Source organism: Suncus etruscus, chromosome 15, assembly GCF_024139225.1.
Source record: "Suncus etruscus isolate mSunEtr1 chromosome 15, mSunEtr1.pri.cur, whole genome shotgun sequence".
Classification (NCBI taxonomy): domain Eukaryota; kingdom Metazoa; phylum Chordata; class Mammalia; order Eulipotyphla; family Soricidae; genus Suncus; species Suncus etruscus.
In genome coordinates this window covers 89,478,860-89,501,819 of record NC_064862.1, presented here as the reverse complement: position 1 = coordinate 89,501,819, position 22,960 = coordinate 89,478,860, and the positions used below count along the sequence as shown (strand labels likewise).

Here is a 22,960-nt window from a genome sequence, read left to right as displayed (position 1 = left end):
TCTTTCATTACATATATAATTTTTTTATTTTTGGTTTATCTCTTGGTTTTGTGTGTGTGTGTGTGTGTGTGTGTGTGTGTGTGTGTGTGTGTGTGTGTGTGTGTGTGTGAGGGGATTGGGTTAAACCGGCAGTGCTCAGGGATTACTCCTGGCTCTGCACACAGAAATGATGCCTAGGAGGCACAAGGAACCATATGGGATGCCGAAGATCTAACCCAGGTCCATCCTGGGTTGGCCATGTGCAAGGCAAATGCCTTATCACTGTGCTATTACTCAGGCCCTATGCTCACTAATTTTTGGGAGGTGGGGTGGGGGAACCACAGCTGTCAGTGCTCAGGGGTCACTCCTGGTTGGGCTTAGGGAACTTGATGGGGGTGTGAGAGATTGAACCCTGATCAACCATGTGCAAGGCAAGTGCCTTAGCTGCAGTGCTAGTTTTCCAAACTCTTAAGAGATCTCACTGGTTCTATTAACAGCAGGTACAATGAATAAAAGAAATAAAAACCTGATTTGAGGAGCTGGAGAGATAGCATGGATGTAGGGCATTTGCCTTGCATGCAGAAGGATGGTGATTCGAATCCCAGCATCCCATATGGTCCCCAGAGCCTGCCATGAGCGATTTCTGAGCATAGAGCCAGGAGTAACTCCTGAGCACTGACGGGTCACACACACACACACACACACACACACACACACACACACACACACACACACACACACAACCCACCTGATTTGAATTGAGTAGAAATTGGAACCAATTCTAACTTGACTCTTTCTGCTACCTTCTTGTCACCCACCCAGGGCACATTACACAGTCAAGAACAGCCATGAAGAGAAGGGATCTGGGATGCATGTGTGACCTTGCAAGACAGCTTTGCTTCAGGTCACCACATATCTCTCTGACCCAGGAAAACTGATGCTGGAAGAAAGCCATGAGCATCACCATTGAAGATCTGATTATGGTTTTTACTCAGGAGACAGACTGACACTCTCTCTCTCTCTCTCTCTCTCTCTCTCTCTCTCTCTCTCTCGCTCTCTCTCTCTCTCTCTCTCTCTCTCTCTCTCTCTCTCTCTCACAGGAAATACACAGTGATATATCTACAGAATCGCCTCTGTCTTCAGGAGGAATAATCTGTCCATCAAGGAACCAAGGAGACCAGGATGGAGAGTTTTTGTGCTTAGTCAGTGGCCAAATTCATCGCTGGAAATTTCCCTTGATTTTGCTGGTGAGACCCCTATACTGGGGAGAGACTGGAGCTGGCATGGCTGCAGTGTACCATGGATGGAGAGGCTCTAATCGACTGCTCGAGCACTGTATGTATCTGTGGGCAGAGACGATACACCCATTTCCTGACTATTGGGGTGCTGGGAACCTTGAGGCCTACTGCCTAGAAGATATGAACAGCCTCTATTGGGAGACGTTACTGATTGGAATGGGAACTTCTAGACAGAGATGCAGCATGGGAGAGGAACCAGGTCCGTGTGGTCAGCAAAGAGTTGCTTTTCATTGGCGGTGTCCTTCCTGGACGTGGAAATCAAAAGTCCTGGATTTCCAGCTGTTGTTTTCAAATGTAAGCCTGTCAGGTCTTGGTCAGGCTCCTCCTTTGGGCACAGTCCAGTGGGTGGGTAATTGAAGGTGCATCCATTTGGTGTTCTTGGAGTTTAAAATCTCATCTGACGTACCTCAGATGGACGTTCTTAGCTCATTATGGTGATGTTCATTGGACCCCTTTGAAATAGGACTTCATTGAAATTTCACCAAGCCCTGTCCTTCGTGTAAAATCCCAAACATTTCCCCATTACTTGGTGGGAGGAGGGTATATTTTTCCAGCTATGTGATCTCTTGACATTCAGTCCCTGGGATTTTGTTGGAGCATTTAGTATTTGTGCTGGTACTTTGTGGCTGACTTTACCAAGACAGAAAAGCACAGGAGACAGGAGTCACAGACTTTGTTCCTGGCTTCACTTCACAAAAGACATTTCTACATCTTTCTAAAAAAAAAAATCTTCTGGGAAACTGGAGCACTCATACAGGCAGCTGAACCAAATTTGACTCCCTGAATCCTCTAGGGCCCCCTGCATTTCACCAGGATAGATTCCATGAGCACAGAGCCAGGCCTCAGCCCTGAGATCATCTGAGCATGTCCCCAAACAGTCACAAAATTTTTTCAGAAATATTTCCCATTATATGGTTGATGCCATAACGCTGTGCCACCACTTTGGTACCAATCTCATTTACTTTTTCCTGTGCCATGCATTTTGCTTTCTGGACTCTGCCATTCTGTTATTTGGGCTGATGTGTCCAAGTAGTTTCACCAGGCTAGAGAGATAGGGACTGTAGTAGCAAGAGCTTTTGTCCTGCACATAGCTGACCTAGGTTCAGTCCCTGATACCACAAAACCAGGAATGATTTCTGAGCATAGAGCCAGGAGTTAAGTCCTGACCACAAGTAGTTGAGGTCCTCAAACAAATAGAATAGACTAATGCTTCATAATTAAGACAGAGGAGGGGGCCAGAGAGGTAATACTGTATGAAGGCACTTGCTCCTCTTATAGTTTATATATCTAGATGCTTAGATATATTTGATGCCTGGTTCCCCATTAGAGTCCCCTGAGCACAGAGCCAGGTGACTTAGAATAGTTGGCTGTGCCCTTCAAAATACCCCAAATAATTCAATACTTAATTTTTAATATTTAAAATGCAGATTCCTCCAGCCCTTTGTTTTCTTCCCTATTTAAACCTCTTGAGTCAGACAAGTGTACCAAACGTGGGGACAAAGTTGACCAGAAAGGATTAAGGTGGCTGCTTTATCGGGGCATGTGGTCTACTGGTAGACCAGTTGTCTGTAATATTGCATTTCTTTGCAATATTATTGCAAGTACATATTTGTCCATTTTTCCTCAGAATGTAAGTTGCAGTACAATATATATATTAAAAAAAACACGCCACCTCAAAAGTTTAGGTGGGTGAGATTTAACAAATATTTAAATCTCTACAATTGTCATCCCAACCAAGGTTCTTTTTTTTTTTTTTTTTGTGGTTTTTGGGTCACACCCGGCAGTGCTCAGGGGTTATTCCTGGCTCTGTGCTCAGAAATTGCTCCTGGCAGGCACAGGGGACCATATGGGACGCCGGGATTCGAACTGATGACCTCCTGCATGAAAGGCAAACGCCTTACCTCCATGCTATCTCTCCGGCCCCCCAACCAAGGTTCTTAAACATTTCCAGGATTCCAGGGAGTGTTAAAATACCAGCGAAGTATGGAAATAGAAGTGATGGGGGGGCATGGAGCGGTGGCACAAGGAGTAAGGCATCTACCTTGCCCACTCTAGTCTAGGATGGACTGTAGTTTGATCCCCCAGCGTCCTATATGGTCCCCTGAGCCAGGAGAGATTTCTGAGCATGTAGCCAGGAGTAACCCGTGTGTCACCAGGTTTGGCTCAAATACCAAAAAAAAAAAAAAAAAGTGTCGGCGGGAATTGAACTGCATCCCTGCTACATGCAAGGGAAGCTGCTTACCCCCCACCTCACCTCAGTGTATCTCTCCAGCTCTTGTCCACAAAGGCAAGTTAACTAGCTCTGATGTGGGAAAATACTGAGAGTCCAGGAGCATGACAATGTAAGGATATTACATTAAACTGAAGCCCAAACACATGCCACAATGTGGACCATCTTGGTCAAATCCTGCATGAAAGAGATGAAGTCAAAAATGGCGATCAAGTGGAGACTTCACTCCCTCTCACTTCTCCCTAGGCAAAGCTAGACAGACAAAAGTTGGTGCTTGCCTGGGCTGGGTGGAGACACCATAAGAGAAGTCCCTACCATTAATGACTCAGTGGATTCAATTCTAAAGTTCCTTCAGGCCTACACTCACAGGTGCACAGTTTCCTGCATTTCATAATATATTAATTATACTTCACTAGAGCTATAGCTAAAGATGGCTCCAGTATATATTGGTGTTGATAAATCTGGGACTTTGGATAACTGTAACCCAGTCTTGGAATTATCTTAAAATTCTCCATTTGTTTTTTCTTTAGGGGGTGGTGGTGGTCCTATCAGATGTTTTTTTTTTTTTTTTATCTCCTTGGTCCAAATGAATTCATCATGCAAAGTGGCTCCTCTCTTTTCTGGGGACCTGGGTGAGGTTGGGGTTGGTGTTGATTTCCTTCAGCCATGTTCTGTTTTTGCTCACAGGCTCTTTCTCCTGTCTATTCAGTGGTTTAGCAACCACATCTTCAAAAATGCAGCTCACTCTGTTCTTTGGAAATTGTGCTTTTGTTTGAAATGAATTGTTCCTGTGGTACAAAGTAGTTTTCTTTAACAGGCTTTTGGTACTTCAACGTCAATCCCAATCAGGGTGTAGGTGTTTTGGAGGACTCATATAAATCTTAGGTGCATCTTCTGGGGTTCATCCAATCCTTTCTTTTGTGTCTTTCTGGAGTTTGCATGTCATAAACTCATTTGGTTCTCATTATCCTAGATAATATGGGCTACAGGGTTTTTTTTTCTAGAAAACCCTGTTTACTGATGCAACTTTGCCTGCACTTCAACAAAATATCCTTTGATTTTTCTATTTCAGGGCCAGATTCTTTTTTTTTTTTTTTTTTGGTTTTTGGGTCACACCCGGCGGTGCTCAGGGGTTACTCCTGGCTGTCTGCTCAGAAATAGCTCCTGGCAGGCACGGGGGATCATATGGGACACCGGGATTCGAACCAACCACCTCTGGTCCTGGATCGGCTGCTTGCAAGGCAAACGCAGGGCCAGATTCTAATGAGACTAAGATGTTAATCTAAAGTCCTTGTCTTCTCTCTGTCTTTGAAGGGCATTTCTTTTGTTTGTTTTGTTGTTGATGGTAGAACTTTCTATTTGGATAATAAAGTTCCCTGGTTTAGCAGCGTGCAAAACAAATGCCCTACCTCTGTGCTATCTCTCTGGCTCCAACTTTTTGGGGATTTTTTTCAAAATGGCTCTGCCCACATTTTGACATGTGTCTCGGGAAGGATGGTAGCTTCTTTCAAGTTCTAGTTCTTTTCAGTTCTAGGAACTGAAAACCTTGAGAAGCCTGACCAGTAGCTTGCTCCCGTTTCACACATAGTGTCCAGACAAGGACTTCCTGCAGCACAGCAGGAAGTTCGTAACTTCTGCTTGTTCGTTATCTTCAAGTTACCCCCCAAAAGGGAGATGATGGCACCCCCCACGTGACAGCCCACATACGTGACATTGGGGACACAGCTGCAGTCTGGCCCCAAGCTTTGCACAAATACTGTCCCCAAACCCACTCAGTCTGTGATCCTGAAGAAGTCAAGGCTTTCACTACACTGGCCAGCAAGCCAATCAGCTCTTCCTGGGAGTTTCCTCACACTGGCCAGCAAATAAGTTCCACCTGGAAGTTTTCCCCTAAGGGCCAAGCAGCCAATCAGCGGTCACTGCAAAGGACAACACACTGGAAGAATTGGTTCCCCCCAGATGAGACAGAGGAAAGGGAGGTGCTTTTTTTCGTCTGAATAGTCAAACCTTCCCATGAAAATACTAGACAAGCCTCTGGTCAAGTGCTCAGTCTGGGAGCACTTTTTTTTTTTTTTTTACTGAGGATCAAAATGGAATGACTGTTTCTGTATTGTCTTGGGGCCACACACAGTGGATGCTCAGGGCTTAGCTCTGACCGGTGATCCCCCATGTGAGGGGGACCCTATTGGCTGCCAGAGATTCATGCGCATATAAGGCAAAAGAATCTTCCCCGCTGTGCTAACTCTTCATTTTGATGTCAGATATATTTCTCGGGGTAGAAGGGGACCGACAATGCTTTGGTCCTGATTCCGTTTATTCAACTCAAAAAGATTAGACTCTACTTGTATTCCCCCCCCCTCCCCAGGAAGTGGGAACTGTCCACTTCAGCCAGGGTTGGTCCTTCTCTCTGCTCGAGCTTAGCATTTTTTTTTGTCTTGAGATTGCAGAAAAGAACATTTGGTGAAGTCTGACTAGAAACCATTTTCTTTTTTTTTTTTTTTTTTTTTTTTGGTTTTTTTTTTGGGCCACACCCTGTGACGCTCAGGGGTTACTCCTGGCTATGCGCTCAGAAGTTGCTCCTGGCTTCTTGGGGGACCATATGGGACGCCGGGGGATCGAACCGCGGTCCGTCCTAGGCTAGCGCAGGCAAGGCAGGCACCTTACCTCCAGCGCCACCGCCCGGCCCCTAGAAACCATTTTCATGGAAGAAATAGGAGTGAGGAGAGAGACATTGGAATAGTTAGAACTCTCATGATGGACAAGCAAGGAAATTCCCCACTTTAAGTCAAACTCTATAGGCAGCATTAGAATGGAGCTGGAAGGAGGATTTCACACAGATAACCCCCACCACTCCTTACCCACAGAGCAGAAGACTGAAGGTCATACCAGATTTCTCTGTGCCTCTGGTGGTACTTTTTTCCAAATTATCTTTCTGGGCCCTTTGCAAGCGAAGAGTCCCATTGCTAGTGTATTGTCAAGAAAAAAAGGACTTTCAGTTCAGGGAGCAGAGACTGTTTATATCAGACTTTTCCCTGGTAAATGTTGGTTCAGGTGGGGTCCGGAATCCAGGGCCCCGCACGTTTGAACTGTTTGTTGGCTTCCCCAGTCTGTAGCGTCAGGGACTGGTAGCAGTTGTTTGGTCCTTACTGGACTACATCTTTTTTTTTTTTTTTTTTTGGTTTTTGGGCCACACCCGGCGATGCTCAGGGGTTACTCCTGGCTCTCTGCTCAGAAATAGCTCCTGGCAGGCACGGGGGACCATATGGGACACCAGGATTTGAACCAACCACCTTAGGTCCTGGATCAGCTGCTTGCAAGGCAAACACCGCTGTGCTATCTCTCCAGGCCCGACTACATCTTTTTTTCTGATTCTAGGGACCTCATAAGTCACCCAAGGTCTGCCTCCCAGTCCTACTCTCATCCCTGCCTGCTGCAAGACAGGGCAAGAATCAGATACCAATACCCACAAATGTGTTTCTTTATGCTACCTCAGAAGAGGGAAATGTTTTTATGAACTTCATGAGTGACAGGTGGGGACAGGGATTGGTGCAGACACTCAGGGATGCACCTACATCTCAAGGATCCATAGGAAATTCCTAGGTTCTGAGAGAGAAATAGAAGAGAGAGGGTCAACATGATGGGATTCTCTGTGCCTGTGGGGTATGCTGTGGATTTCTCATCTTTTATCACCCCCATATAACTGACTCTGCTACCCCATCAAGGCTCGTGAACAATTTGAGTTCCTGGGTTTATTCAGGGATGCGTGTCGAAACTCCATTCTCCTTGTGTATATATTATGTGCCTTCTTCCTTTTGAGTTTCTGGACAGTCTTTAGGCTTTTCTTTTTCTCTACTGCACTCATAGTGTGATTTGAGCCAATTCTGAAAGTTCTCTCAATATCCTCTCAGTTTTCTTCATGCACTCAGAACCTAAGCATTGGATTTGCATCTTTTTTTCCTGGCTCCTTCCAGGCAGGGCTGAGATCAGATTGAATAGTCCATGGTGAGTCAGCCACTAGTCTTTCTGAGAAAAAAAAAATTGGGAAGACCATGGACACAGGCACCTTCTTTGAACGCTCACAAAAACATTCCTTCTCTATCTGCTCTCCTCCATGTCTGAAACGGGTTCCTTAATTTTAAGCAGGAACATCTCCGGATCCCTCAACCCTGTCCCCATCCTGTATTTCTACATGGCACTGGTGGAGGCAGCGGTACCTTTGGGAAATGTGAGTTTTCTGGCTTCTGGAGTAGGAATTAGACCAAGTCATTCTCCTCCAGTGTCTTCCAGCTAAGGTATTCTTAGCCATGGGGCATGAGAGCAGTGAGCAAGACACTCCAGTTGCTAAGCTAAATGAGTGGGGAGAGAGCACTTAGAGAGTGGGGAGAGAGAAAAATAGATTAAAGGATTTGCAGAGCAAGAAAGCTCATTTTGTCTTTCTGTGCTTGGTTTCCCAATTTTCTTGGGCTGTATTTTCCATCTTGTTAAGCTGAGCCTCTAAGAGTAAAGAGGGAGAGAGAGGGGCCTAAGGTTGGCACCAGGAGGAGTCAGGCAGGGAGAGGACCAGAGGGAATGAAACAGAACAGGCAGTAAAGGCAACAAAAGCAGAGAATCCAGCAAACAGTTGCTTCAGCAATTTGGAGGCAACCATCTAGCAGAGGCAGGCCCCATCAAGCTTTATCTAGTCCTCAGCTAACTGGACCCAAATGGCAGTTACAAGGTTCCCCTTCTACCTGACTAACCCTTAAAGAGACAGACCCCTCTTCTGGCTGACCAGGGACTATAAGAATCTGGGAGTCCTTAGACCAGAGGATTGCCCTGATGGCAAGACAAGCGCCTTCACACTTAAACTATAAGGCAGTCTTTTCTCAACGCTGAACAAACCCATTTGCTTGCTCTGGACAAAACTCTGGTGTGATAGCGTCCCACCTACCCACCTACTCACTCTCTGAATTCTGAGACTGGTCTCAATTCTGGATTTTGGGTTCTCAATGTGACACTCGCTCCAATGGACTGTTTGATTAGTTTAATCATCCCTTCTTCCCTGCGTGCTTCAATAGATTGGTTCACAATTATTAAAACGAGGAAATCTGAGGCCCATGGGTTCCTTGGTACCTCTTTCTTGACAGAAGATACTTTGGTGCGAGCCTCCTTTCTCTGCATTTCTTTTTTTTTTTTTTTTTTTTTGCCCGGGTCTTCCCCTCTCTGCATTTCTTTGCGATAACTGCTCAGATGGCCAGTTCTTGCTCCTCCAAATTGAAGGTCTGAGCACAATTCCAAGGAACCAGGGATAGGACTGAGCATCTTGCCCTGTGCACCCCCTTTCACTCCTGCTGAACCCCGCAGTTCAGTTTGAAGGTTCCTCTTGAGGCCCTGATGCAAAAACCCAGTCCTGTTGTGTGGTATTTTCATGGGACATTTCTGTATTTTCATGGCTCAATCTGTGTCCCTCTACTTTGTGACTGGCCTGCAGATCAGGAATTGGGTTAAGAGATGGGAAAAAGGGCCCCAACAGGTAGCTGTTCAGAACGTGCATGGTTCAGGACTTTCTTGAACTGCAGCATTCCCTGCAGTAACCTATTTCTAGGTGGTTTCTTGGAAAAAGCTAAAAAAACAAATAACAGCCCACTTCTTTTTCTCTCAGACTGAACAAGAGCTGAGCTCAGGCTTTTTTTTTTTTTTTTGCATGTGAGGGTCTCAGCTTGGCTCCTCCCACCCAGCACCAACTACTGAGCTGGGAACAGCCTCTGGGCACCCATCACAAATTAAAAGCACCACCCCAACAAAACGCTAAGATGCACCTCCAAACTCTCATTGTTTCACAGTGGTGTGATGCTCTGGAATTATTTCCTCGAGACTAAGATGGCTGATGAAAAATGAGGGTGTTCCTTGTGGGGAACTCCATTGGGGCACAGAGGCCTCATCATACCCTGTCCCCCATCTAAGATGACCCCCAGAGTAAGGATAACACGACTTCTAAGCAAAGCTCAAGTCATGGCTGCATGCTCACTCTTTGGGGCTCTTTTAAGATGCCAAGTTCCCCCCTCCCCCCCAAATCCCCAACTAGCCTGGCTCAAACTCTGCCATCTCAGGCCAGTAGACCCCAGTCTCCTACCCCTACTCTTAGAGACATCATGCTGAACATCACTGGGTTCTTCAGAGAACAAAAAGCACAAGCACCAGACATCACGAGAGAATGTCACTTTCCTATTTCTATGTCTGTCCCTTCTCTAGGGTCATCAGGGAGAAGCACTGAACCTTCTTTTAACAAATCTTTTTTTATTTTTCTTAGGGCAGGAAGGTTAACCTGACATTCCTAAGGTCTTTTACTTCAGATATTGGGGGTCCTGGCAGTCAAACCCAGATTGGCCACACCCTCCCCACTCTGCAGTCTGAAGCCCCCCCCTTTTTTTTTTTAAATCTAGTTGTTCCTATGATTTTATGAGGAATATAACTGCATGACAGGAGCCGGTCAGGAGCCGGAAGAAAATGACCACACGTGTGTGTGTGTGTGTGTGTGTGTGTGTTTGAAAGAAAAATTAATTTGGGCAGTACCTGTTGGTGCTCAGGGCTTACTCCTGGCTCTGTGCAAGGCACATGCCTTCCCTACTGTGGGTTCTAGAAGAGTGTTTTCTTTCCTTTGCAAGGAAACAGTTTAGTATCTCAACTGTGGGGATGGCCCAGTGAATTGGGAAAAGAGGGTCCTCGACCTTCTCATCCAGTCCACTCAGACCTGTTGAATTTCCTTCTCCAAAGCAGAATGTGTTTCTGGGAGAACCCACAGAAGAACATGTTGGTCCTAGCTGTGCCCTGGTTGGATGACTGTTCTGTGGAGCTGGGAAATATAATCAATCCCTGGGGATGACTGGGTGAAGAATATTTGATAATCCTGTATTTAACTGTGTTCACAGTTTTTGTTTAAAATGATTTCAAATGAACATATTAAAGGAAACGTAAAACATTTCTTTGAGATTTACTTGTCATGTGTCATCTGTCTTATCTGTTGTGAAGACACTATTTTTGGTTAATTTGGGGGGCTACATCTAGCTATTGTCAGGGATCACTCCTGATAGTGGGGTGCCAGTATCAAAGAGGGTGCCAGGATCACACCCAGGTTGGCCACATACAAGGCTAAGGCCCTCTCTGCTGTTCCATCGCGCTGATCTCTGCAAAGACACATTTTGCATGGATATAATACAGCTTCATTTTTTTTTAAATATAAACTCTTTAAGCGCCATGATTACAAACACGATTGTAGTTGGGTTTCAGTCATTAACAGAACACTCCCCTTCACTTGCACAACATTCCCACTATCAATGCTCCCCTCCCTCCTTCCCATCCCCTGCCTGTATGCGAGACAAGCATTTTACTATAGTTACTTTTTTTTTTTTAAGTAGTAAGCTTTTCTCTTTTTTTTTTAAAGGATAAGAGTTAAAAAATACAATAATAATGGTGTGAGAGTGGCAATTGTTGTTGTTTGCATAGGCCCAGCAAAATATGGGGAAAATGGAAAAAAAAAACCCTTGGCTTAAATACAAGGAGACATTACCCCTGAAGTTTTCTGGCATAAGACCGACTCTGGGTTCTAGGCATACTCGGTTGTCCAACCCCTGAGTCATTCTTTGTGGTCCCGGTGAAATTTTTTTCACACCATTGCTGTTGTTGGTGTCAAGTTCCTGTAGTTAAAGATTCTGATTTCTGTGCATTTCCTTCATTGAAGTTAAGATGATGTGGAGCGTCCTCTAGTTTCACCTCACCATTAGATTCAGAGAGCCCTGCCCTGCAAGCAGGTTGTTGCTGTTGCTAAGTCGACTAGGTGTTAAGAGAACGCTCTATGGAGTAAGTCAGTGCCAGAGCATCGGTAGGGTCTTCCCTGGTAGAGATTTGCTTCCTGGTGATATTACAGACAATTGTGGTTGTTTCCATAGATGGTATCCATGGTTCAGGGGTGTATGGGCAATGCCCATTCTTCTGAGGCCTGAGCCAAGTTATGATGCCAATGTTCAGGGTATAAGGCCTAACTGCATTACAAAATTTATGTTCCTATCTTTATTAGATAAAAACTTGTTTGCACATATAATATTTTCTCATTTTAATGTGCCTGTGCAAAAGAGGAACAATGCCACAAGATATTATTGGTGCATCTGGGGACCGAAGGAACAAGTCCAACAATTTCCATAACTTGGTTCTACCATGAACTCTAAACAGAGACTCTTCTACCAGAATTCCTTATTGAACAGATCAGAAAGAAGAAAGAAGAAAAACATTGGGCAAAATTGTCACTATATAAGAGGATATTCAAAAAGAGTTATAACTGGGCTGCAGAGATAGCATGGAGGTAGGGCATTTGCCTTGCATGCAGAAGGACAGTGGTTCAAATCCCAGCATCTCATATGGTTCCCGGGCCTGCTCGGGGTGATTTCTAAACATAGAGTCAGGAGTAGTCCCTGAACGCTGCTTGATGTGACCCAGTAACCACAAAAAAAAAAAAAAAAGAAAAGAAAAAAAAAAAGCCATTGCTGTTAAGGGAATACATCTAAGCTCAACAAAGGTGTCTCTTTTTATAGTCTTTAGAAATAGTCAGGGGGGAGGGTGTTGAATCCGCAACACCACTTTTTTTTTGTTTTTTGTTTTTGTTTTTGTTTTTGGGCCACACCCGGCGGTGCTCAGGGGTTACTCCTGGCTGTCTGCTCAGAAATAGTTCCTGGCAGGCACGGGGGACCATATGGGACACCGGGATTCAAACCAATCACCTTTGGTCCTGGATCGGCTGCTTGCAAGGCAAACGCCGCTGTGCTATCCATCCGGGCCCTGCAACACCACTTGGGGACACCACTTTGGTCTGTGATTTGGCCTTCTGGAATCTGCAAAACGAATCCCTGCAGTTTCATATCAGGAAATGTTGTTGAGATACCACAGCTCCATTGCCTACAATAGATGGTCCTCTTTATAGCTGTTTGCAGCTTTTCTCACCATTCTGTGTCAGGGCTTCCACAAAGGGTCATGCATGACTATTTTTACACACACTATGTGTATGTATCTGTATGTGTGTGCATGAGCCATCCCAAAGCTGGACTTGCTGGGGGAGCAATTCTTGGCTCGAAAATGTCTGAATGGGCCAGAGGGTTGGAAAGATATCTGTCCAAAGACCTATTGGCAAAGCCTAAGCCGCCGGGGCCAATCCCCCAGTGCTACCCACACACACCGAGGTAAGGACAGACGCCTAACTCTGATGTCGCAACCCTCACCCCACCCTGCCACCCCAGAAGAATGTGTGATTGCCGGTGCATGTTGCGTTTGTGCAAGCACAGCAATGAAAGGGACTCTAGTATAGTGGGCAACCCTGGCACTTTGAGCACTCGGTGTGAGCACCCCACAGGACCAGGGTGAGCCACGCTTGGTGGCTGCGCCCATAGGAGGCTTTAAGCAAGTTGTGAACACCAGGACCGTGTGAGTGACTCCATTGAGCACGTATTCTGCCACCACCACCACCACATGCCTTCCTGCTATACAACAGCAATACAGGGGAGGGAGGGAAAAGGCCATTTTCTTGTCTTCCTTTTGTATCCTAGGCTCGTTATGGGGTTATATTGCACCGCTTTCTTTCTAATTTGCTTTTTTACTAAGGACAATATGCATCTTTGTGGGAGTGGTTGGTTGATACAGCTGGTGGTGCTCCAGGCTTATTTCTAGTTCTGAATTCAGGGGTCACACCTGCCAGGGCTCAGAGGACCATCTATGATATTGGGGAACTGAGCCCTAATTGGCTGCGTGCAAGGCCAGTGCCTTCCTCATGTACTTTCTTTTTTCTTTTTTTTTTTTTTGTGTGTGTTTTTGGGTCACACCCGGCAGTGCTCGGGTTATTCCTGGCTCCATGCTCAGAAATTGCTCCTGGCAGGCACGGGGAACCATATGGGACGCCGGGATTCGAACTGATGACCTCCTGCATGAAAGGCAAACGCCTTACCTCCATGCTATCTCTCTGGCCCCCCTCATGTACTTTCTTTTACCTTTTTTTTTGTTTGTTTGTTTGTTGGTTGGTTGGTTGGTTGGGTTGGTTTGGTTTGATATTTGGACCACATCCAGCGGTGCTCGAGGGTTCCTGCTGGCCCTGAGCTCAGACATCCCTCCTGGTATAGGTTCGAAGACCATATGGGATGCGGGGAATTGAACCCGGGTGTGACCCGGTTTAGGCTGCATGGAAGGCAAATCAATGCACTACCACTGTGCTATTGCTTGGTCCCACCTCCCAATCTTGCCAGGCTCCTCCTCTTTCTCCAGCTATTCCTCTGCACCCAGTAGCCATTGGCATTTCCACCGGGCTTTGCAAGGCTCCGTCTCAGGCTCTCAGGCTCCCAAAGCGCCCTGTGACCCGTGTTCCCGGATCTCTCCCAGGATCACCTTGGACCTGCCTGAGGGGGCTGATGGTGACTCCAAGCGAGCCAGGATTGCAACTCCTGGGTTCCTGGGGGCTCCCTGGGCTTGCCTAGACCCGAGGGGGGGTCGTTCTGTTGCTTCTGTCCCTGCCACTATAATCGGGTGTTAGGGGCGCATCTTCCTGGCGAAATGAATGCCAGGGCCCAACTAGCGTCCAGAGAGAATCGATCTCCCGAGCAGGGCAGCCAACCACCATATCCACTGCAACTTTCGCAACAGAAAGAATAAAAATTGGGCTGGAGCGATAGGACGGGGAGGAAGCACTTGCAGGGTAGGTGGCAGATCCAGGTTCAGGAATCCCAAGTACCCAGAGAGTCGTCTGAACATGGCCTAGATTGTCCCAAAGCCAAATAAATTCATATCTAGGCCTGGAGGAATCGCAAAAGGAAAGGGGAACTTGCCTGGAAGGACAGCCCTGGCATCCCCGACAGTCTTGAGCTGAAAGAAAGCCTGAGCTCTTCCTCTTAGGGCCAACAAAACGAAAAATCTTAAAGGTTTTTTTTTTTTTTTTTTTTTTTTTTTTTTGGTTTTTGGGTCACACCCGGCGATGCTCAGGGGTTACTCCTGGCTCTCTGCTCAGAAATAGCTCCTGGCAGGCACGGGGACCATATGGGACACCGGTATTCGAACCAACCACCTTTGGTCCTGGATCGGCTGCTTGCAAGGCAAACGCCACTGTGCTATCTCTTAAAGTTTTTATATACTTTGGGAAGGGCAGTTTGAACCATGCCAGGCAGTTCTCAGGGGATTATCAGGTTGGTATATCAGGAGGGCACTCCCAGTGATGACCAGAGAAAACGACTGCGCTGGACATTGTGGTGAGTGTCAAGCTCTTGCCACAGCTGATGAACTGGCTGCCTGGCCCCTGGATATTTTTTAGATTGTTTTTTGGACCACAACTGGCAGCTTCAGGGGTTCCCCCTGGCTCTGAGCTTAGAAATCACTCCTGACAGGTTTGGAGGATTATAAGGGATGCTGAGAATCGAACCTGGGTCAACTGCATGCAAGACCCACCCCTCTGTGCTATTACTCCAGCATGCCATTTTAGGGGGTTGTTTTTGAACACCACAACAATCTTTGATGGACTGGGGACAACATTGGAGGCCACCATATGTGTGAGTCCTCAGCGTACTATGACAGAGATAAATATGGGGGAGGAAACATGTTTCCTTATTGGGGAAAGGCAGAATTTCAGGGGAGTGGCATGATACCTTGGGGAGAGAGGGAAGATAGATATTCAAGGCCACAAAACTCTCCCAGGGGAAGGAGAAAGCAGCTGGGCTCTTATGTATATATGGGGGGGCTACCCATCTCATCTCACAGCCACAAGGGGGCACCGGCTCATCTCTTACCTGCCTCCTCTCCTCTCTGCCTCTCCCAGTACATGGCCAAGAATAAGGGGCCAGTTCTTCATGGCATATCGATTCCTCTCTCACTCTCATCTTCACGGAGATTGGATTTTGGGTTCTACAATCCTAGTGATGCTGCCAGGGCTCTTCAAGGAGTTTGACCACAAATGACCCCATTTTCAGCATCTGACCAGGCGCATGGTCTACCTGCCGCTCATCCTCAGGACCAGCCTGCCTCACACCATGCACCTGCTGGAGATGCACAGCTATGACGTCCCCCTTGTCTGAATGAACAAGGCTACAGATGTGTGTGTTTCCCTTCTTGAGGGGAGTAGTTGGGCCTGCCCTAGGCCTAGTCCAGCTGAGGGGAAAGAAAACATTCTGCCTCTGCTGTGGTTGCCAGGCAGCATGGGCCTATGTCAATCTCCTTTGTTTTGTCATAGAATTCTAGGGCACTGCCATCCTCTTAGAATCTGACAGCATCCAGTATGACTCATTTGAAGAATATTTCATGTCCTGCAGCGTAAGAGGTCCATCATTGTCATCTGGCCAGGATGTACCCAACACTTTAGGGGTGCGTGTCAATAGAGAACCCCCGGGTGCCACTGAGGAATTTCTTAATCCACAGTCCCAGGTGGTTCATTGAGGCACTCACAGGCTTTGGCCTCCCAGCACCTCAGCCTCAGAACATCTTGCCGGCTCCAGTTTATGAAGTCCATTCACAGTATTTGAAGGACAGAATTCTCTGTCAGGGATTCTTAAACTATGGCCCATGGGCCACATTTGTTTCTCCAAGGATGTTCATCCATCCTGCCAGGTGTTTTTTTTTTTTTTGTTTTGTTTTGTTTCATTTTTGGGTCATAGCCAGCAGCACTCAGGGGTTACTCCTGGCTCTACACTCAGAAATTGCTCCCTGCCAGGGTTTTTTTTACCGCTGGTGTCCGTCCTGCTTAGCGGCCAACTCGACCCAGGCCCACAGTGCACATGTCTGCAATGGGTCCACACTGACTCCCCTCCTCCTCTCTGTCTCTGGACTCCTCACACTACAGCCCATGGGCCACTATTGTTCATAGTTGGATTTTCTTTGAACTCTAGTCCAGTCCTTCAATATCTGAGGGACAGTGGACTGGCCCCCTGTTTAAAGACTTTGAGGATCCCTCTCTCAAACACCTTCTGTTGGATACTACTAAGTAAGGGAATTCCCAGGTACAATTTCCAAATTTCAAATAAAAAATTTGAATATTTTTTCATTTATGGATTACTTATTTCAGAAAGATTGAAAGTGAATTAACATGCTCAATTTACCAAGGACCTTGATTATTCAGCATTAAATAGATTTGTTTTAAATAATTATAACAAAACGAATTACCATACTATATGGGTACTCTTAAGTTTCAATTGTTATTAATTAATGGGGAAAAAGATTAAAACATGAAAAGATTTGAACATTACTGAGCTCTATAGCATATTAATACTTATACACTATAAACTATAGCAAAGATCTATTGGCATTCAGAACTAGAAGAGTTTGGTCTGTTCCAAAGCCAGATAAGAGAACTAACTAGGCAGGTCCTACTTCCATTTTACTAACACCTCGAGAACAGGTGACTGTAGACACACAACAACCCATGGTGAAATAGACTTCAATTTCCATAAACTTTGACATCCATAACTTTGTTATCCATCACTTAATCATGGAAGATGGACCATTTTGATATAATACAAACTATAGTTGAAAATTTTCTGGTTCTTTTTTTTTTTTTTTTGGTTTTTGGGCCCACCCGAGGTGCTCAGGGGTTACTCTTGGCTGTCTGCTCAGAAATAGTTCCTGGCAGGCACGGGGGACCATATGGGACACGGGGATTCGAACCAACCACCTTTGGTCCTGGATCGGCTGCTTGCAAGGCAAATGCCTGTGTGCTATCTCTCCAGGCCCAATTTTCTGGTTCTTAACAGAGCTCACAAAAGCAGAATATTCTGAAGAATGGGGGTATCTTTAGATGTTTAGAGAGAACACTTTTAGCCAAATCTGAGTATGAGAATGAGGCAACTTAACAGTCATCTTCAGGATGGGGACTTGTCATCAGAGGAAGCCAACCTGGTTAGAGGCTTCAGCTTTCTCCTACCCACCCTTTGACCCCTGGAGAATGAGTGGGTGGGTTCTGAGTCCAGTTATCAAGGGCTAATGATGTGGTCAATTGTCCTTTCATATTAAATCTCTATTTCTAAAAAATGAACTGTAGGTATCTCCTTCCCCAATGTCTTATTTTTCCCACCTGAATCATCAGAACTCCCACATCTGGAATGGGTGGGTAGAGGAGTCTGGATGGGAGGAGAGAGGGATTAAGAAGGAGCATCAGAGAGAGAAGTGAAAAATGGGCCGAAGCGAGATTCAGCATCAGATTCAGCATCAGAATTGAGCATCATCAAAGAAGCAGCAGCAGTACCTTCAGCAAAGGGGGAAAAAGTCAGGTAGGAAGCCTGGAAAAAGCTGCTGAAAGGGAGACAGAGGCCGAGAGAGCCAGAAGGAGTAGAGAAGGAGCTGCTAGGAAAAGGCTTAGTATAGAGGCCATGTGAGGCGGTGTGCATTGCGGTAGGGACCGTGAAATAAAGCTGGCTGACTCCTGGAGCTTCATCTGACTGCTTTGGGAATCTCTCCGCCCTCATCCTGCAACCTTCAGACCTGTCAGTTGGTAGGGGCTGCAGGAGCCGGATTGAGCCCAGAAAGGGCTCACCATCCTTCTACCTACTCTAGGACTCATTAATTTATATTAAAACAATAGTCAATTAGGTTCTACATGATATCCTCATCACTCATAGAAAGTCAATTGTTTCCCCTGAGTCCTGTGAGGTTTTTTAGCACATTATCCCCCCTGGGTGGGAAGTTCCTGGAAACCACTGAATTGGGGGTCACTCAAGGAAGCATTAAGTCTCTTTAAGATTCTCTCATCTAGGCCCGGAGAGATAGCACAGAGGTGTTTGCCTTGCAAGCAGCCGATCCAGGACCAAGGGTGGTTGGTTCGAATCCCGGTGTCCCATATGGTCCCTGGTGCCTGCCAGGAGCTATTTCTGAGCAGACAGCCAGGAGTCACCCCTGAGCACCGCTGGGTGTGACCCCAAAACCAAAAACCAAAAAAAAATATTTTCTCATCCTTCGATCCCCCGGTGTCCCATATGGGGCCCCATCCCAGAAGTCAGGAGCGATTTCTGTTCTTTGCCAGAGCGATAGCTCAGCAGTGGGGCGTTTGCCTTGTTGATCCCCGACATCCCACAGCGTCCCCAGAGCCTGCCAGAGCGATTTCTGAGCGCAGAGCCCGGAGGAAGTCCTGAGATCGCCGACACTGGGGTCTAAGGGAGGCCGGCCGAGGTGGGGAGCCGAAGGCGGCGGCGCCTAGAGGGGCTCCCCGGAGCGGGCGGGCCGGTCAGCTGAGCAGCCCCGGAGCCCAGCGGAGGGAGGCCCGTCCGAAGACGCGGCCCAGGCGCGAGCGAACGACGCGGTCGGTCGCGGGAGCCCGAGGCCGGAGGAATCACCGCCTCTGCCCGGGGGTCTCCGCTGGCCAAGGAGCCCCCAGCTGCTGGCACCCCGCTAGTTGACAAAGGTATCGTGCTATCTTAATTGCAAAATCGATTACAGAACACTTATATTTAAATATACACATTATATTTAGCATATAAAATATATTTATTATATAGTTGATGTAACATTTAAACACATTATACTATAAAATACGTATATTTCATCTTACCTAGGCAGATATTGTATAGACTTACATCCTATATAAAATGTTACATGTTCACATATGACAGGCAAATGATTTTCTTTCCTCTCTCATGCCTCAAAGTTCATAGCCTAAGACATAGTTTTGGGGTCTTCAAAGTGCAAGTTTTCACTAAGAGGGCAACATTGGTAGAAGACACAAAGCAAGAGGTATGAAAACCACACTGGCACTTTCCCCAGGTGCGCAGAGTACTGAAGCAAGTTCCCGCTTCCTCCCTGTTTGTTCTCTCATTCCAATGATCCAGGGATCCATATTGCTGGTAGAATCTCCTGGGATGTCTCTACACCTGTTCAGAAATGCTAAACCAGGGCCACAGCAATAATGTAGGGTGTTTGCCTTGCACGAGGCTGACCCAGGACGGACCTCTGTCATCCCCAAGCCAGGAGCGATTTCTGAGCACACAGCCAGTAGTGGCCCCAGAGAGTCACAAGGTGTGGGCCAAAACCAAGAAAAGAAAAAAGAAAAAAAGATAAAGAAAAGAAATGCTGGGGCCAGAGAGATAGCATGGAGGTAAGGCACTTACCTTTCATGCAGAAGGTCATCGGTTCGAATCCCGGCGTCCCCCGTGCCTGCCAGGAGCGATTTCTGAGAACAGAGCCAGGAAAAACCCCTGAGCACTGCTGGGTGTGACCCAAAAACCACACACACACACACACACACACACACACACACACACACACACACACACAAAAGAAAAGAAAAGAAAAGAAATGCTGAGAGATCCCACATGCCAGGAGTTCTGTTCCTCTTGTACTGGTATGTTGGGGGACCTGGGTTGGACAGCTAGCCAAAGACCCCCTGGACTGATCACTTAGTGGGGGAGGGAAGGGCTAGATCCCCCCCCCCCATGCCGGAATGGCCTTCAGGGCCAGACCTGGCAACCTGGGCCCTGGGGGGATGGGGGTGGAGGAAAACTCCTCCCCTATGCATCCACAAACTGCAGAGGCTCCAGCTGGGCTCAGAGACCCCACATGCCAGGAGTTCCGTTCCTCTTGTACTGTTCTTAACTCCTTAAGTACCAAGACCGACCTCCTGTCCCAACAGACCACCATCCAGCTCCACAATGAAAGACACCCTCTCGACCCCCCATTTCGTGTCTCAGCAAGAAGCCACAACCAACATGCCTGCTGACTCAAGCTTCGTGGTCCTTCTCACCCCCATCAAATCGTGGACTGTTGCTGATACCGGAATCAGCTTCAGCAAAACCCCCAGCTCAAGGACACTACAGGACTCCGAAATGCCGCAAATCATATCCCAAACTCAAGACCAAGAATAGCATAAATTGAATCATTCAGCCTCATAAATTGAGGGGGGAAATGATGATACCAGGACCAGTCATATGAACATGTAGTGAAAATAAAAAATGACCAGACTGGAACACCAAACCCAAAGTCAACGACAACAGAATAGATTCCCAATCTACAACAAGCTGTAAAGTGGAGACCAGTTACACTAGTATCTGGAGGGGGTAAAGGAGGGAGATATGGGATGCATGCTGGGAACAGAGGTAGAGGGAGGACAACACTGGTGGTGGGAATGCCTCATTCATTGTCACTATGTACCGTAAATAATTCTGTGTAATGCACTTCAGTCACAATAAAATTAAAAAAAAAAGAAAGAAAGAAAAGAAATGTTAAACCAGAACAGAGATCAGCTAGGCAAACCAGCCTGCAAGTGGATTTCAATCAACATACTGGAAATGGGAAATCAATGCAAACTTTGTGTTTGCTTGTTTGGTTTGTTATTTATCAAAAAGCATTTTCTCAGTGCTAATTGGCATGGAGTATAATGGTCAGAATTATAATTGTTGACATAATTATTAATAAGCATGATACAAGAATTCATGGGGGATTGAACTAAAAACACTCAGAAAAATATCACTCTCACAAAATAAACTCAGATCAGAACCCACTTTGGAAGGTGTATCAGTGAGAGCTTGAAGTTGATTTTATTATTACTATTGTTGTGTATGTAAATATTTTAGGGGATGTTACTGACCCTACCCTGATCGGTGATTGTGCCCTACCCTAGAGTGTGACCTGGCATTCTGCCCCCACTCTAGGGTGGTACCTGATTCTGCTTCCACCATTGGGTGGTATCTGATCCCACTATTGGGTGGTACCTGATTCTGGGGGATAAAAACAAGGGTCTGGGGCTGGGCGGTGGCGCTAAAGGTAAGGTGCCTGCCTTGCCTGCGCTGGCCTTGGACGGACCTCGGTTCGATCCCCCGGTGTCCCATATGGTCCCCCAAGCCAGGAGCAACTTCTGAGCACATAGCCAGAAGTAACCCCTGAGCGTTACCGGGTGTGGCCCCAAAACCAAAAAAAAAAAAAAAACAAAAAAAACAAAAAAACAAGGGTCTGTGGAAGGCTAGAGGCTTTTTGCTGGAACGGAGGCTGAGTCTTTGGACTTCAGTATTGTCCACCGAATAAAGCTAATATTTCCACATGCCTTACTGTCTGCGAGCTGCTTACCCGCCGTTTCACCTCAAACCGGTCGGCTAGACAGGGTGGCAGATGAGTGCTCCGAGCTGAAGGGGAAAGACCTCATCCTCCATCCCTTCATCAGTCAACCTCTTCAGGGGCTGACTTGCAGCAACTATTATTACTTTTTTTTTGTTTTTGTTTTTGGTTCACACCTGCCAGCGCTCAGGGGTTCCTCCTGGCTCTATGCTCAGAAATTTCTCCTGGCAGGCTCGGGGGACCATATGGGATGCCAAAATTCGAACCACCATCCTCTGTATGCAAGGCAAATGCCCTACCTCCATGTTATCTCTCTGGCTCCCCACAATGAAGGTTTGAAATATGTCATCTCAACATAGTCAGTGTCATTCCAGAAAAAGCCAGAGGGAGAGACAGAATCCCTCCCTACCTTTCCAACTTGAGTCTTCACTCAGTGTGAGAAAAAATGCTCCTTTTAGCCAAAAGAGCAGCAATATATATATAATCTCATGTACAGCTAACACCATGTGCTTCTGGTGATATTAATCAGCCTTCAAGAATTTTGTTCTTTGTGCAGAAAAATATTGAAACAGTTTGAGAGTGCACTCTGTGAGTTGGCTCTTTCTTTACAATCAGTCCAAAATCAAGATATCAATAAAAAACATGGACAAAGAACAGAGTTCTTCCATTACCCAAATGAGCCAGCAATAAGTTTTGTGGTAAATGACAGAAAAATTCACATTGATATTCAGCTTTTTTGGTCTTTTTTTTTTTTTTTTTTTGGTTTTTGGGCCAAACCCGGCGGTGCTCAGGGGTTACTCCTGGCTATCTGCTGAGAAATAGCTTCTGGTAGGCACAGGGGACCATATGGGATGCCAGATTCGAACCAACCACCTTAGGTCCTGAATCAGCTGCTATCAAGACAAACGCCACTGTGCTATCTCTCTGGTCCCAAGATTCAGAATTTTTAAGAACAAAGTCACGGGACAGAAAGAGAGAACAGAGAAGAGAGGAGAGAGAGAGAGAGAGAGAGAGAGAGAGAGAGAGAGAGAGAGAGAGAGAGAGAGAGAGAGAGAGAGAGAGAGAGAGGAGAGAGAGAGGAGAGAGAGGAGAGAGAGGAGAGAGAGAGGAGAGAGAGGAGAGAGAGGAGAGAGAGGAGAGAGAGAGAACATGTGAGAAGAGTATGAGAGAGACAGAAACAGAATGGCTGGATCCCAATGGGAGGAGGAAAGAGAGAAACAGAGAAAGAAAGAGACAGACAGACACAGAATGGCTGGATCCTAATGGGAGGAGGAAAGAGAGAAACAGAGAAAGAAAGACAGAGACAGACAGACACAGAATGGCTGGATCCTAATGGGAGGAGGAGAGAGGAGAGTGAGAGCAAGAGAGACAGCAAGAGGGAGAGAGCATATGTAGAAGACATTGGGTATACAGGTCTTGCTTAAAGTAC

At 46.5% G+C, this 22,960-nt stretch overlaps 1 protein-coding gene across 1 annotated transcript in view; it reads left to right on the top strand.

Annotated features, from left to right (window-relative positions):
- Positions 1-15,578, top strand: part of LOC126030152 (F-box/LRR-repeat protein 12-like) — a 78,446-nt gene extending 62,868 nt beyond the window's left edge. The window contains exons 7-8 of the mRNA XM_049788335.1: positions 7,651-7,732; positions 15,474-15,578. Coding sequence (XP_049644292.1) covers positions 7,651-7,732; positions 15,474-15,578 — 187 coding nt within the window. The remainder of the gene's footprint in view (positions 1-7,650; positions 7,733-15,473) is intronic.
- Positions 15,579-22,960: the final 7,382 nt, after the last annotated feature.